The sequence below is a fragment of the Cuculus canorus genome, chromosome 12 (genome assembly GCF_017976375.1).
Source record: "Cuculus canorus isolate bCucCan1 chromosome 12, bCucCan1.pri, whole genome shotgun sequence".
In the NCBI taxonomy this organism is placed as follows: Eukaryota; Metazoa; Chordata; class Aves; order Cuculiformes; family Cuculidae; genus Cuculus; species Cuculus canorus.
In genome coordinates, this window is record NC_071412.1 from 21,201,082 (window position 1) to 21,215,488 (window position 14,407).

General features: G+C 40.5%; 1 protein-coding gene across 14 annotated transcripts in view; it reads right to left on the reverse strand.

Annotated features, from left to right (window-relative positions):
• TJP1 (tight junction protein 1) overlaps positions 1 to 14,407 on the reverse strand; it is a 187,064-nt gene that overhangs the window by 37,106 nt on the left and 135,551 nt on the right. For all 14 annotated transcript variants that reach the window (XM_054078158.1, XM_054078160.1, XM_054078156.1 and 11 more), the window contains one exon: positions 3,516 to 3,572. In XM_054078158.1, coding sequence (XP_053934133.1) covers positions 3,516 to 3,572 — 57 coding nt within the window. The remainder of the gene's footprint in view (positions 1 to 3,515; positions 3,573 to 14,407) is intronic.

Here is a 14,407-nt window from a genome sequence, read left to right on the forward strand (position 1 = left end):
ATCTCTTTCTTTTTCAGACTTTTCAACAAACATGACCCAGCTTTAGCAACGAGTTTCATAACCTTACAGTGACAGCAGAAGCAACTGGCAGCCTGCATCTGGCTGTAAGACACATGATGTTCAGCTTTTTGGACAGTAATTACTGCTCAAAAACCTGTTTCCTATTTCCCCCCAAAACAGAGGTCATAAAAAGATGGTCCAGATACAGCCTGTAAGCACTGAACGGGACCACACAGTATTAAGCCAAAGATCTGGAGATTCAGAAAGGGATTTCAACATTTAGCAAGTGCTGTTGCCAGGTATGAAGAAAATAAGTTGGTCTAACAAGTGGGGGGGACTGGGAGGGGTACACCTTACTGGTTTTTTACATTCATTTTAATTCATTAAAGGAAGATCAGATATCTTTTCAAGATACATTCCAGCCAAATCAACCAGCAGTCATGACTGGGATTACAGAATTATTTCGTGAAACCCTGTGCCATGCAGGAGCACAGACTAAAAGACTGTAACTACTTAAGACCAGAGCTGAGGGTTTATTTCAATTTTATTTTCTAAATAGTCAACGAAGAATATATAAAAGCCTATGAAAACGGGTAACAAAACCCCCTTTTGAAACTGTAATACTTCCCCTTTCTCGCACCACTGCTTCATCTTTCAGTTTTCCATTACTCTAAAAAACAAGATGCAGTTTGCACTATATTTGGGTGGGGAAGGAAAGAAGAGACAGAATAACAAAAATTTATGTTAAATTTCATTTAAATGTCCTCCTTCTTTCTCTACACCATAAATAAAAATTCTCATGGTTCTCCACTAATAAAAAGAAATACAATCAACAGGCTAAGGCCAACAGAGATGCAGAAACTCACTGCAAATCTTATCTTGCTGCTAGACTAATTTGCAAATAAAATCAAGTCAATATTAAGACTACAAGTTTCATCCTTCTTTTTAAGAAGCCCTGAAACAATGTGGCGTCACATACAGAAGTCAAAAGACCACAGGTCAGATAAAGGCTTTCTAACAATACCATTGAAATCTTAAGACATATTTCAAACTAGAAAGTTCAAATCGAACCCCAGATCTCTTTGATAGATTTAAGAGCTAAAACAAGAAACCTTTCAGCAAACCTCATTCAACTTCTTATTTTTCCTGCTGCTCACCACTATCTTAAGAGACAAACTATAAACCCAACTTCAGAAATCTAAGCCTAGTTCCTGGACACGCCTAAAATTAGCAAGATGTTTTTCACTACAGATTACACAAGACATAAACACGTCTCTTAGCTAAAACTGCATTTAAAAAACCCTGACACAAATTCACCTGTTAGGTGACGCAGTGACAACACAAGAAAAAACCAACCCTGTACTATTTTGCTCTCCCACAGCAAGGCAGCATGGGAGAAGCAGAAAGGTACATACACACCTGGTTCCTATTCTTTGGGGGAAGGAGACACCTGGCATAGACACACAGAAGCTGAGATCCAAGGATGAAGGAACTCGCATAATATACGCAGTGCATGGCTCTCCTTAAAGTCCTTTACAGTGAAGTATATAAAACCAGAAGATCCCTCAATAAAAGATAAAATGTAGGTACCTGATAAACTTTAACTGAACTTGAGACTCAATCTGTTAACAGCTAAGCAGCAGCGCGGGAAGTTGGGAGGGTAGTAAAGAGCAAAACCTCTGGGTTAGAAGTTCAAGCCTCTCCTCCTCAAGAGGTTTCTACTAAGTCTTGACAACGGCGGCAGAATTCACCAGCTACCGTGTTAAACCACAGCACAGGTGTACTGCTTGTATGCTCTGTTCCAGATTCTCTGAGCTACCTGACTGATCCGTCAGCACACCAAAGAAATAAATCTGATGCTTGAACAGTACGAAAGTGCCTGAACTGACCATGTATACTGCAACTACTGGGATTAAGTATGCTCTCTCCCTAATCTGTAATGACAGCTCTGTAAAGCAAAGCTCATGCAAAGAGAACCTTCCAAAGATCTGAGCAAAGCTACACTCTTCAGCACGGATTCCCTATGATGGTGCTCCCTCTCTTTCGCAAGGCTCATCTTCCCAAGATTACAGAACTTACCATCCTCTTTTTGAAGGCCATCACAGGATCAAAACATGTTCAAAAAACAAACTGGGTATCTTTTCGAGGTATGTAACAACACTTCTGAACTGGCAATAGCTAGTTTATAAATCAATAACTGTCCCCTGTAACAATGCAGAAACATCTTTAAAGTGTTTAATACTTCAGACAGCAACACATTAAAAAAGCCAATCAGCGGGCTACACAGACAAAACGTCTTATTCAGCTCCTGCTAACGCACTGGTCCCTTTTCCTTTAGAAAAAAACTGCATACAAATATATCTTTCCTAAAATTTGATGATTGCTACCAAAACTGTTTTTTGGTTTTACATTTTTGGCCACTTCTACGGAGCCCAAGAAGATCTAAAGGAATCCTACTCTGTCATACACAGAAGCAATGGAGTTATAGTAGAGAACAGCATAGGAATAAAACAAAGTACAACTGTCAGCACTGGAATTACCAACAGGACAAAAAAGAGCCTCAAAACATGAACAAATGTAGTCAAGAATATTCTATGTATCTTTGCTAACAGATAACACATACGCCACCAAACAAATTACTCGCATTTCCTCCCTATTTTTATGGCTGCTCAGCTTAATAAATGTTAGTGGTCCTTACTCACTACCTAGTTTTGATCAAATACCATTAATATAAAACAATTAAAACGGAAAAAGAAACCACGGTTACATCATTTCTCTGGGGCACTTGCCAGGACAACAGATCTGCTTGCCGTTAAGCAGGTACTTGGGAAGAGACAAGAGCTGATCTAGACCAATACTGACTCTGGAATTCTGTCACTTCCAGGGGGACTTATTAAGCTTTTAGAAGGTTATTCTGGATCAGACTCTTCTGATAAATTGTCCAACTTCATTTGTGAAGGCAAATAATGACAGAACATACAGAAATGATCAGTGAATCCCAAGAGCTTTTCAGGCATACCAAGAAAACGGAAAGGCTGCAATGTGCAGCCTGACTTGTTCTGCCACGCAAAAATTCAGCACATTAAATGTCATTAATTCCATCATTCACAGCCAGCTTTTACCATCCTCAGCTAAGCCAAAAATCAGAGGGACTTTTTAGTGTGTCTCACTAGAGAAAGCAAGTTCAAGCCTTCAACTGAGGTTTTAAAACATTTCAGCACAGCTACAGCACAAGCGTTAACAAACACTTAGCTTTCTAACTACTTTCAGCTATGTACAGAAGTAACCTAAAACTTTCGTTTCTGGCATGGTTACTAGTAGGCAGGCTTATCTCTGAAACCCAACAAACAAACAGAGCTACTATCAAATGGAGCTTGTACCACACTTCTAAATTTAAACAAAGGAATATGACAGTTTCCTTTTCTTTTACTTCCTGACATCTGGCTTTTTCCTATTGTTCTCAAAAGCTACCAGTATCCTGCATCAGGCACACACAACCAATTGTATGAACTTACTCTGTGAAGAGTCACCGTGTGTTGTTCCCATATAGCCGTTTCTTCCATTGTTGTGCTCTAAGGAGGAAAAAGAACCCAAAGATTAGACTTCACTGTGGATAGCTGTACTAAACAACTATACAATGCTACAAATAGAAACATACACTCAAAAGTAACACCAATATTCACATGGAATAGCTACAGAGAAGTAGGGCTGGCTCATTTGTTACAGATTTCCTGTCTTTATGTCACATCTGAACTTCCTGTGCTCCTATGGAAGGGAGGCAGGGGGAAAAATACGCAAAATACATTTCTAATTATTCTGTATTTCATCAAATACAAGTTATAAAGAGAAGGACTACAAGAAGCACGTCTGATGTAAGCTTTCTGGGTTGCTCATCAAGTGTCCAGTAAATGAAGCTGATCCAAGGCTCATTTTCAGTTTTCCACTGTGACCAACTGTATTTATATCCTAACTTAGATACTTCATACTTCCATAAAATTCTCCTTTTGCTTGTAACTATACGCAGATAACCACAAATTCACGAGTGCCCGGCTCTAGAGTAGCACAGGTACTGTAATCTATTATGCATACAGGTCACGTTTAACGTGCTCAGTTTAGCACAGGCTAATTCCATTGGTGAACAGTAGCACTGCAGAAATAAACAAGGTCCTCTAAGGGAACCAGATTAAACAGTAACATTATGACAATATTTACATACCTGCATTTCTACTTAAAACTGCAGACACTTGCGCTACTTAATGTGCCACAATAAGCAAACATTTGGAAAGGGGAAGATGGCAAGAGGACGGAAAAACTACCAGAGCCAAAGGCTTGAAAACAGGCAGAAAGGCAGCAGGAAATTGAGAATGAACAGCATGAAGTCTCCTGCTGTCCTGCTGTGACATTTTTTACTCTTCCAGAGGGAGTGCTCAGTGTTTCTCCCCTCTCATAAGCAAACAATCCACCAACTAAAGAACAAAATCAGAACACGAACATCTCTGCAATATGGGAATGCTGTTTTTTTTTTTTTTTTTAATAATAATCTACTTTACTCTTAATTTGTTTTGGTTACAGTAACTCAGCCACTACAATACAAAGTAGTCCTAACTTACACCCCAGTTCCGTATTTTAAAAGAAGAGAGCAGCAGGAGTGTTTACTCTCACCATCAGCACCTCTGAAAGCTTTATCCCATCTCACAGTATCATAACTTACAACTAGGTTTAAAGAGCGAGTTCTTTCATGACCCTAAAAACCTGCAGGTTTTCCTCCTCCACATTTTGTGCTCCAATTTCAACGGTGTTGTTTGTGCTCCAATTTCAATTAGGATGTGCTATGTTTGTGCTTATTTCTCTTTCAGGGTTCACTTCTGAAAGTTAGTGCAACTTAATTGGGATATATTTAATTTAAACACACCTTCCTCCTCCTTCAGTACCAAATGTTGCTCCTTTGCGTTACAAATTGATTCAACTCTGCCCCACAATTAGATTCTCTCTCTCCGGCTTTTTAAAAGCACGCCAAATATATATTACCAACAGTAACGATTTACATACACAAAGCTATCTTTGAAACAGAACAGAACATTTTGCTTGCTAAACTGTTAATGAATACTGATTTTCCTCCCTATTTCTGATGCTCTCATTCTGTCTTATTCTTGGCAAGAGCTTTTCAGGCTAAACACCTCATCAACAAGTGAAGAATTATCTCTGCAAGTAAGCTTCTAGAAGAAAAAAAACAATCCAAGTAGCACCTATTCAGAAAAAAGGTGCAACAGGAATCCAATCAAGGACTGCAAAAATTGCAATCTACTTTTTAATTGAAATAGGCTGCCTCCTTTCTATCAGCAATTATCGAAGAAGTTAGGCTGACTAGCCCACTTATTGCACTTGTCCCGGCAATGCCAGGCAAGTGTAGCACTCCATCAGCAGTGGGAACCCCTTTCGCACAGCACAGTCCGAGCTGCTTGGCTAACCAGCTACCAGATTTCAATAGCTCTTCCTGTGCCTTCCTGTTGGAGCTCAGTCCACAGGGCACGGTGCAAACACACCGCCTGCTTCTGGATGTGGCGAAGATGGATAAACCCTGAGTCACCCAGCTAAGCACTGTTCCCACTGCACCTGAGAGAACTGGCAATCCCAGAGCCAGAGCGGGATAAGACAACAGAAACAGCTAAGCAGTGACTAAGAAAAAAGGAAAAGACCTATGCAACATGCTTCCGAAACTTGTGAGAAGCCTTACTAGCTCACAAAGAAACCCAAGACAAACCTTGAAAACACTACCCCTGTGAACTCACCAGCCCCTGTAGAACGCAGCGGCCTGGAACTGCCATTTTTAACGTCTTTTACCCTCGTGCAGAAGCTCACGTCTTCCCACTTTCTTTGCCTCTTATTCTCCACTGTCTTGCTCACGCCATCTCCTCTGCTCATCTATTGCTATCACCCCCTCTAGATTTTACTAATACGTTCATGTCAAATTCAGAAAACTTGGAAACATCAAATATCCATTAGTTAGATAACAAACTAAGTAATAAGTTATTTTCATTCTTTCTGCATGCCCAAACAGTCCAATCAAGAACACTGAAAACGGTTCAAAGGCAGCCTGAGGCGAGTTGTTGGCTTTGACATAAACTGCTTCGATGAGTTGGTCTGTATTCACTCACAGAAGACAGAAGTCTGATGAAGACCTGTGAAGGTACTCACCCTTCTAAGCACTGACAACTGAGGCAGAAGAACTAGCTTGTGCCGCCAGGTCCTTGTTGTCATGCTGCTCTTAAGACCATACTCAGTGCTTTATTTTTTCACGTAACATTTGAATTTCAGGAATGTTGTAAAGACTTAAATTCCACATTTCTAGAAACAAACACTGCTTTTAAAGCGGGGGGGGGCAGACAGTGTAGATCTGCAGGAACAATGCCAACCCTGCTGAATGCTCGTGCCCAGCTTGGTACCCCGAATGACGTTATGATCACTAACTGAGGGGGGAATCAAGTCGACTTGGCAGGAACCGAGAAATACAAACAGAACACAAAGATGCTACAATCTAGGGCCAGAGTAACTTGTTGGAGACCCGTAAGTAGCTTTGAAATGCAAGTGGACAGCTGTCAGCACTTGAACTTCATGAACTCCAGAAACTACATCACCTATGCTTCTCTACATTCATCAACAATAGTTCCACACTGTTTCTTTCCAAGTCTAGCAGGACTTTACTAGAAAAATAGTGTTTCTTGCTTTAACTGAACTGCTTTTTGTAAGAAGTGTGTCAAGAAGGACAAATTCCATCTTAAGCAATTTTTTTGCTCAATTGTGATCAAGTTTTGACATGAGGTCAAAGAAATTTCAGTCACCTGATTTCTCAGTAAAATTCAACATTAATTTCCTAAAAATAAACAGTAAGCATTAAACATCTACTGCTGTTACACACATTTCTCACTAAGGACAATCAGATTAGTAAATTTCAGAGAATATCACATTTAGGTATCTACCTTAGAGCATGCAGATTGACTGATTTTCCTCCAACCAGCCAAAGAGTAACCTACCTACTGTGGGAAGCACTGAAGTACTTCAAGTATCTTTACAAATCCGGTTTTGCGGATCAGCATTGATAGCTGTCCTGCAGACAATAAAATGAAGCAACTACTTCTGCCACCTCAGGGGGCATATTGTTTCTGTTCTCGGAAAAACACAATAGAGAGAAAAGCTGCCTGTGACAGATCCAAGTCTCTGCTCTAACCCTTCCAACCACAGCAAGTGAACTGCAAGAAACTGAACAACGAGGTCCCCAACTCAACCATATAAAGAACACTGCCTCTGCACAAAGCTTGCAGCCCAGTGATGTAGCTTTTGTGTACAACTTACTTCCAATAAAATGCCAACATCTAAAAACATTCCTAATTGTCCTGGTAAAATCATAACCTCGAGGAAAAGTTTTCTTATTCAAGACATGAAAAAAAAGAGAAGAGAGAGTAGATCTGGTAAGGAGCTGTATCGAAAGAGGGAACCCGGTTTTTATTTAGATTCACTTCTTCAGAAGGACACACCAGACAGCCACACGCCTTATCTATCTTGCTGTATTTCTATTTGGCTTCTAAAATTAATTCTCAATTATTCTTGGGGAAGTCCACTTCAGCAGTAGGATACTACCAAACTTTAAAGTTTTAAAGGTTAAATGCAAAATCAATATATTTTGATGGCACTTGTGGGAACTGGAATTCCAAGTGCTTACCGTAACAATCAGCATCTGCAACTGTTACAAGAATTTCTGCAGGCTGGTTGGTTGGCTGGGGGGGAATATTTATCATTCACTTAAAAAAAAAAAAAAAAATCGAAGTCAATATCCAAAATAAACAGCTTCCTGAGGAAGTTCAGGAAAGAAAACTGACTCTTCCTCAGCCAGCCTGGAGCAGGGAATTAAGAGGTCATTTCCCTACACACACCATCTTTCAGCACTCAGCTGGAGCAGTGGGTGTTTCCAACACTGACCAAGATGACTTCCTACTGGCACTCACTTTTGTCCTTGCCTCGTTAAATTACAGTCACCTTAAATCCCAACAAATTCCCACAAACTGTCTTATCATAAAAGCCTCCAGTTGACTAAAAGATAAAAAAATACCCTATTTTTTTAACAGCTGTTCCCCTCCAATTAGCACAATGAGAACAGAATCCTATTATCAGACTGATTTTGTCAAATGAAACGACACCCTTGTATTCCACAGTATTTATACATCACACACAATAGCCATACCTACTCTACAGAGCACCTTAGAGACATCTGAGCTATTTCAAATACTGGAAGCCAACTACTACAGCAAAGCGTAGCCAGGCAAAGAGCAGGGTACTCCCAGGTGGAATAAACATGGCCAATGGCACACTGCTGAACCTGGCTGTTTGCCCAAAGAACTGTGGAATCTGGAATAGACTTTGCCAGCAGCGTCCATCCTCGTTTTAACATGATCATCACTCTTTGTGAGGAGGAAAGACTTTCTCTGAATGTATGTTTGAGAAAAGACCTAAGAGTTCAGATAGAGCAGCTTGGGGACTCCTGCAGAGACAAACAATGAACACCTGATGCAATGTGTACCTGATGTACACCTTTCCTGTCTGAAAGCACATCCATGGAAGTGACACCAACAAAGTCACAGGTTCAGCACACATCTGTTTAGTTGTTTTTTCACTCCTCTCATCAAGCATTTCACTCCTCCAAAACACTTGCCTAAATTCAACAGGCCACCTCATAAAAAGCCTGTATTAATAAAGATATTGCTATTAAAGCTGGTCTTAAGATGAGAATGTGCAATCAAAGTTAAAAAAGGCAACATAATGCATTCACAACACTGCATGCTAATAAAATGAAATAAATTTTACTTGGATCACTGTAGAAGTACAAAGCCCCTACTACAATAGTACATACCTACTACCTGGACAATAGAAGTCATCTCTACATCATGAATAGCAACCCTGAGATGAAAAACTAAGACTAAACTTACATATATACTTAATAATTGCTAGACTGTTTCACCATTCTGCTCAATTCTCCCTAGGCTTCCACAACCACATGCTGCTCCATGGGTTACTGCTTATTGAATACAGTTTCCACTGCTTCCTGCTCCAAAATTCCTAAGATTACTTGCTGTATTTTGAACACACACACACTGCATACATTTAAAAATGCCCCTTCTGCTAGCTCTCCTGCTGAATTTTTGTGCAAGACCTTTTTGCTCAGATATATTTGCTCCAACTTCTGGGCACTACTCTCTGCAAACTGAAAAGAAAAAAAAAAAGCTCAGTATTTAACTCTTCCTATGTAATGCCCAACTTTTTCTAGCATGACTTGCTTATCCAGAAAGGCCTCTCAAGTCCAAGCCTCACACATTACAGACAGCACTCCGATCTCCCAGGGTCATAAAGCCATTCTGTTGTTGCTGCTGCTCAATATCAAAAAAAAAAAAAGTCAACTTTCCTTCTATAAAAGCCCTAAATGAGAACAGTATGCAAAAATGTAGGGGTATATTGCATCCCAAATGATCTTAGGTCAAGTTACTTCAGGTGAGGAGTACCACTCAAACACCCCGGTGACAGTATGGGCCAGCAGTTAAGCAAAGCCTACAAGCTTCATGCTCTCTAAGGCGTGGGAAAACTCTACTTTAGAGTTTGGGATCCTTGTCTGTTTTGCTTCTTTCCATTTTGCTTTCCAGCTGGCAGTGAAATCATGTAGGATCACAAGCTCCAAAGTGCTGGGAAGCGGCATTTCACAGATCACTACTCCAGGCCAGTACACTAGAAAACGGGAACCAAAATCAGAACAGAACAGAAAGGCTAAGAAGCAAAGTGGTAAGCCATGCTTCTCCTCCTTCCAAGTGATGCGGTCGCCACAGGGAAGCACAGATAGTCTGCACTTTGCTTTTCATTTTATTTTCTTGTGTTTAAGTTCATTCTCTGCCAAACTGACCCAAGTCGTTATTATTAGGATATGAAAATTCCAAAATTGGATTTCAGTTTTTAATATGTAGCTGAAATTATTTACCTTCTCGATAAAGACAGACCAACTTGAGCTCAGATCTGATTTTTTTTTTCCCCCCAAACCATTTCAAAGTTAAGATCTTCAAGAAACTCAGTAAATGTTAATTCTTTAAATCTCAGGATGCAACCTGAAAAGCACTTCTTTTAGCACAAGTAACTGCTTAAGCAGCACACATGGCCTCCTACTGGTTTCTGCAAAAGTACTTCTCTCTCTCATATTACGCTTGCACAAGTGTTACGGTGGTGCATGTGGCCATTTCTACCTGTATCAGTTCCCCATCAATTCACCTCAACTGAGCCGCCAGCAGCTGCTCGTGGCAGTCTGTAAGCCAGCTCTGTTAACAGAAAAGCTCCAACTACAGCTTCCAATCGAAGTCAAACAAGCTATGCTGAAGTATATAAGCAAAGCTCATTAACTCTACACAGCAGTGACCATGGCTTCTCAGCAATGTCACTACTCATAATGAGAAATTCCAAGCAGATATTACCTGCTTGGTTGCTTTGTTTTAAAACCACAGAGTGGTCACAACAGGGGTGCAGGCAGCCCAGGGAGGCTGTGCATCTCCATTCCTGAAGGTGTTCAAGACTCAACTGGACAAAATCCTGGGCAATCTGCTCTAGCCAACCCTGCTTTGAGCAAGGGGCTGAACTAGATGAGATGATCTCCAGAGCTCTCTTTGACCTTGCTGCTCTACAGTTATTCCATAAAACAGATTTAGTGAGAACTGCTTTGGGAACAGGGTTCGACTAGCTGATCTCTGGAGTCCCTTCCAACTTTAATTACTCTGATTCTATGCAAGTCACATTTCCAGCACACTCCTGAAACCAAATTTAATCATCCAACTGCAGATACAGCCTCCATCCCTGCTCCTACACACAGCTCAGAGTTACCATTTTATCAGTCAGTTAAGAACATCAGTTGGAGTTCTTCCAGTCTGTTTTTTCCCTTGGGGGAGGAGAAGAGCACAGTATCAGTACCACAGAGAACCAAAAAATCATACTGTATTAGTTTTATATAAGAAACCTAAATCAGGCTTATGCACCTGACAATTTCTCTTTAATTTAAAAATACAAAGCCAAAACGCATGCAAGTATAAGACATGGCCACTAAAAAATTACCAACATCAAGTCAGACACCAGAGCAGCAACCAAAGCATTAAAGCACCTCACCGTAACTTGGAACACCTCTTACCTTGTTCCCAGTCCAGAAAATCATAACCTATTTTCCAAGCAGCACTGCACTGGGTCAATTTTAAATCACTACAGTCTGAAGATCTGTCCAATGAGAGCCTCAGGATAGGCAGCAATATCCCATTAAGACAGAGCAGAGTTGTTTTTCCTAAGATGCAACTCAAAGCTTTCAAATATCCATCAGACCAAATACACATGTAAGAGCCATGCAACACAGTTCAAGTTACAGCTTGACAATAAAACAGCACAACATAGGTTAATTTGTCCTTAAAGTGTTAGGGGGTTTTTTGGTTGGTAAGCTTAGTTTTTTAAATCCCACACAACCACAACAAAAGGATACATTTTATGGTTAGTTTAACAAATTCTTCTGAAATTAACATCTGAAAACGCAGGTAGTCCAAACACACACACACACTTACCTCTTGCCTGGTAGAAACAGCTGACAAGACTTTTGTAGTTCCACAACTCCACAGATTTTTTTCCCCAGAGGTTTCCCTCTCCCCCCGCCCAATATCAGTATCAAGAATTAAGTCACTGTAGTGCTACTTCTTTTTTAGTTACATAATTTCTTCCTCTGCATCTCAACCAACCGCTCTTAGCAAGAACTTGGGGGTTAAGTGTCCTTCCCTACCCTGAACAATCACACACACAGATGGCATTTCTCCCCACCCCCAATTTGGGTAGCTGTCAGTTAAGAAGATTCAATTTCAGCAGTCACAAGGCTGCTAAAGCATCTGCAGAACACATTACAACTCTAAGCTCGCATTAACTTTACACATTCAAAGGAAGTAAGTTAGAGGCCAAGAACACAGAAATGCAGGAATATAAAGAGGAGGAGATGGTGACTAATGTTAAATATTACAACTCTTTGAAAAAGAATAACTTCTTTGTTTAGAAAGTTGTTAGTGACTGAGTAATAAAGAGTTTGGTTAAGAAAATGTGTATCAGAAAACACAACAGGGTTTTGTGTTGTTTTTTTAAAGCACGGTGCTTGTAAGCTGAGAGAAGAAGAAAAGAAAAGTACAAGAAGTCATTGGGAGAGAAGGAAGGAGCATTGGAGCAGCATTGCAATAGCCTGCTGGTCAGAGGTGGGCAGGCGATTTGGACGGGAGGACAAGGTAACAAACACTGCAGCAGTGATTAATGTCAAAGCGCCCAAAAGGCTTATTCAGGCCAATAGCAAGGAAAACATTCCTGAACTTCCTTAGCAAGCAAGAATGAGAAGTGGAAAACACCATTTTTTTATTTAGCAAAAGAGACTATGTCCATCCTATTAACGATGTCTAGTTTTGTATTACTTCACCATGAAAAGGAGCACTCAATTTACTTAGCTTTCCAAAACATGCACCTTGAAGGTGAAGAAGCATCTGTTTAAGCAGGCACAATCCAGTATGCTTTGACACTTCAATTGTCTCCATGTCTCCCTACTTACATGCACAACATGAGCCTGCTCCAGGATTTTCTTCCTGAAAAGCTTCCTTTCTAAAGCCAACACGTTAACTATTAGCTAAGTGACGAAGAACAAAAATTACCATGCAACAATTGTCCTCGCATCCAATTACAAAACGGAATAACATAGCACTGACGGAACTGAAATCAGCTAATGTTATAAGCTGAAGACGTACAGTGAAAAAAACATTGAGAAATATTAGCTAATGCTATTACTATTTAAATTCTGAACAATACAGTACAGGAGAAGAGACATGGCAAGAGTCTTCTTTACACCAAGCCATTACAGTGCACTCAGTAGCTTGCAGATCCTACAGATGAACTCCCGCATTCCAAGGAGCATTCAGCACATCCGATAGCTCATTTAACTGCTTCGTTATCAACAACCCGTTGCACTCTTTTGTTTAGCGTTTATGTAACACATTGATTAAAATTACACACTACTAATAAGAAAAATTGAAGTGATTGTGAAAGTTCAGTTTCAAAAAGTGACAGAAAGGGGTACGCAGGATCCAAGAAAAAGGATGGGTTATTTCCATCACCGTGTGGAGCAGCTGAGCAGGCATCCAACAGTGTTGCAGAGGGAAGGTATAGCAGCCAGAGGACTTTAAGCAAACCCTACTATGTGAACCAGTGAAATTGTTAGAACAGCATCTTCAGGGTTAAGGAGAAGCAAAAGCCTAAGCTTAAGGCTATTCTCATCCTCCAGCAGAGTATCTCCTTTACTGCAAAGCTACTCTGGACTGAAACAAGGAATCAGCCTGGCATTGGTGATGGCTTTCCTGAGGTAAAAAAGTAGATAGCAAGAAGAGAACCCAATAAAATAAAAATAGAAGTCTTCTCTGGTGGCTTATTCCTTGACTGCAAATGTAGAAACATCACCCACATATGAACACAAGTACAGCCACTTCCATAACCCTAGCTGCCTTAGCCGGTACCAACTGCTGATTCACAGCCAGCTGGAGTGGGATTGGGTTGAAACTTAATCCTGGCTACACCATTACACATCTGAAAGATACTGCTGTTTGGTTTTGGAAGACAAAAGATGATTCATTGTTACCAAAGTAAGATTTACAAATATGTTTTTTCTACCTTCCAATTTATTATCCTTTTTCCAAGTGATCGACTTCATTCTCTTCAGGAGCCATAGACACTAACAAGCGCAAGAGAAAACAGCAGCAGCTCCAGAAGAATCAGCAAGCAAAGAAGAACCAGCAAGGCATCTCCACACTTTCCCTTAAAAGGGCACTCAGCAGCAACAGGGATGCTCCTGCCTCCAAAGCAAGCCAGAAACATCATCTTAAAAAAGCAGCAATGAAACCCGCTCCATTGGTGAGCCAAGCCTGGACAAGAGGCAATAAAAACAGGCCTTAGATACCGCTCTGCACCACCAGCTTCCCCGATTACAATCCTCCTCTTGGACTTCCTACTAGCAGCAATCCCACAGTTGCCTTTCACTATACCAGTGGTTTGCAACCTTCTCCAACTTGCTGACCTCTTAAGAAGATGGATGCATATCACCATACATTAAGCTTAAGCTAAGAAAAGCAAGTCTAACAAAAAACAGTGTTTTGTGGGGTTTGTATTTTCTCTTTTGCAAATTGCATCCCTACGCCAGCTCCAAATAAATCTGAATTCCCATGAATCCCAGCCTGAATAACTACCCTACCAATTTCTAACTCCAAGTCAGGAGACAACATCCAGTCTCCCTCCTTCCTTTTCTGAAGCCAGGGTAGGAGAGACTTTGGCTACTGTC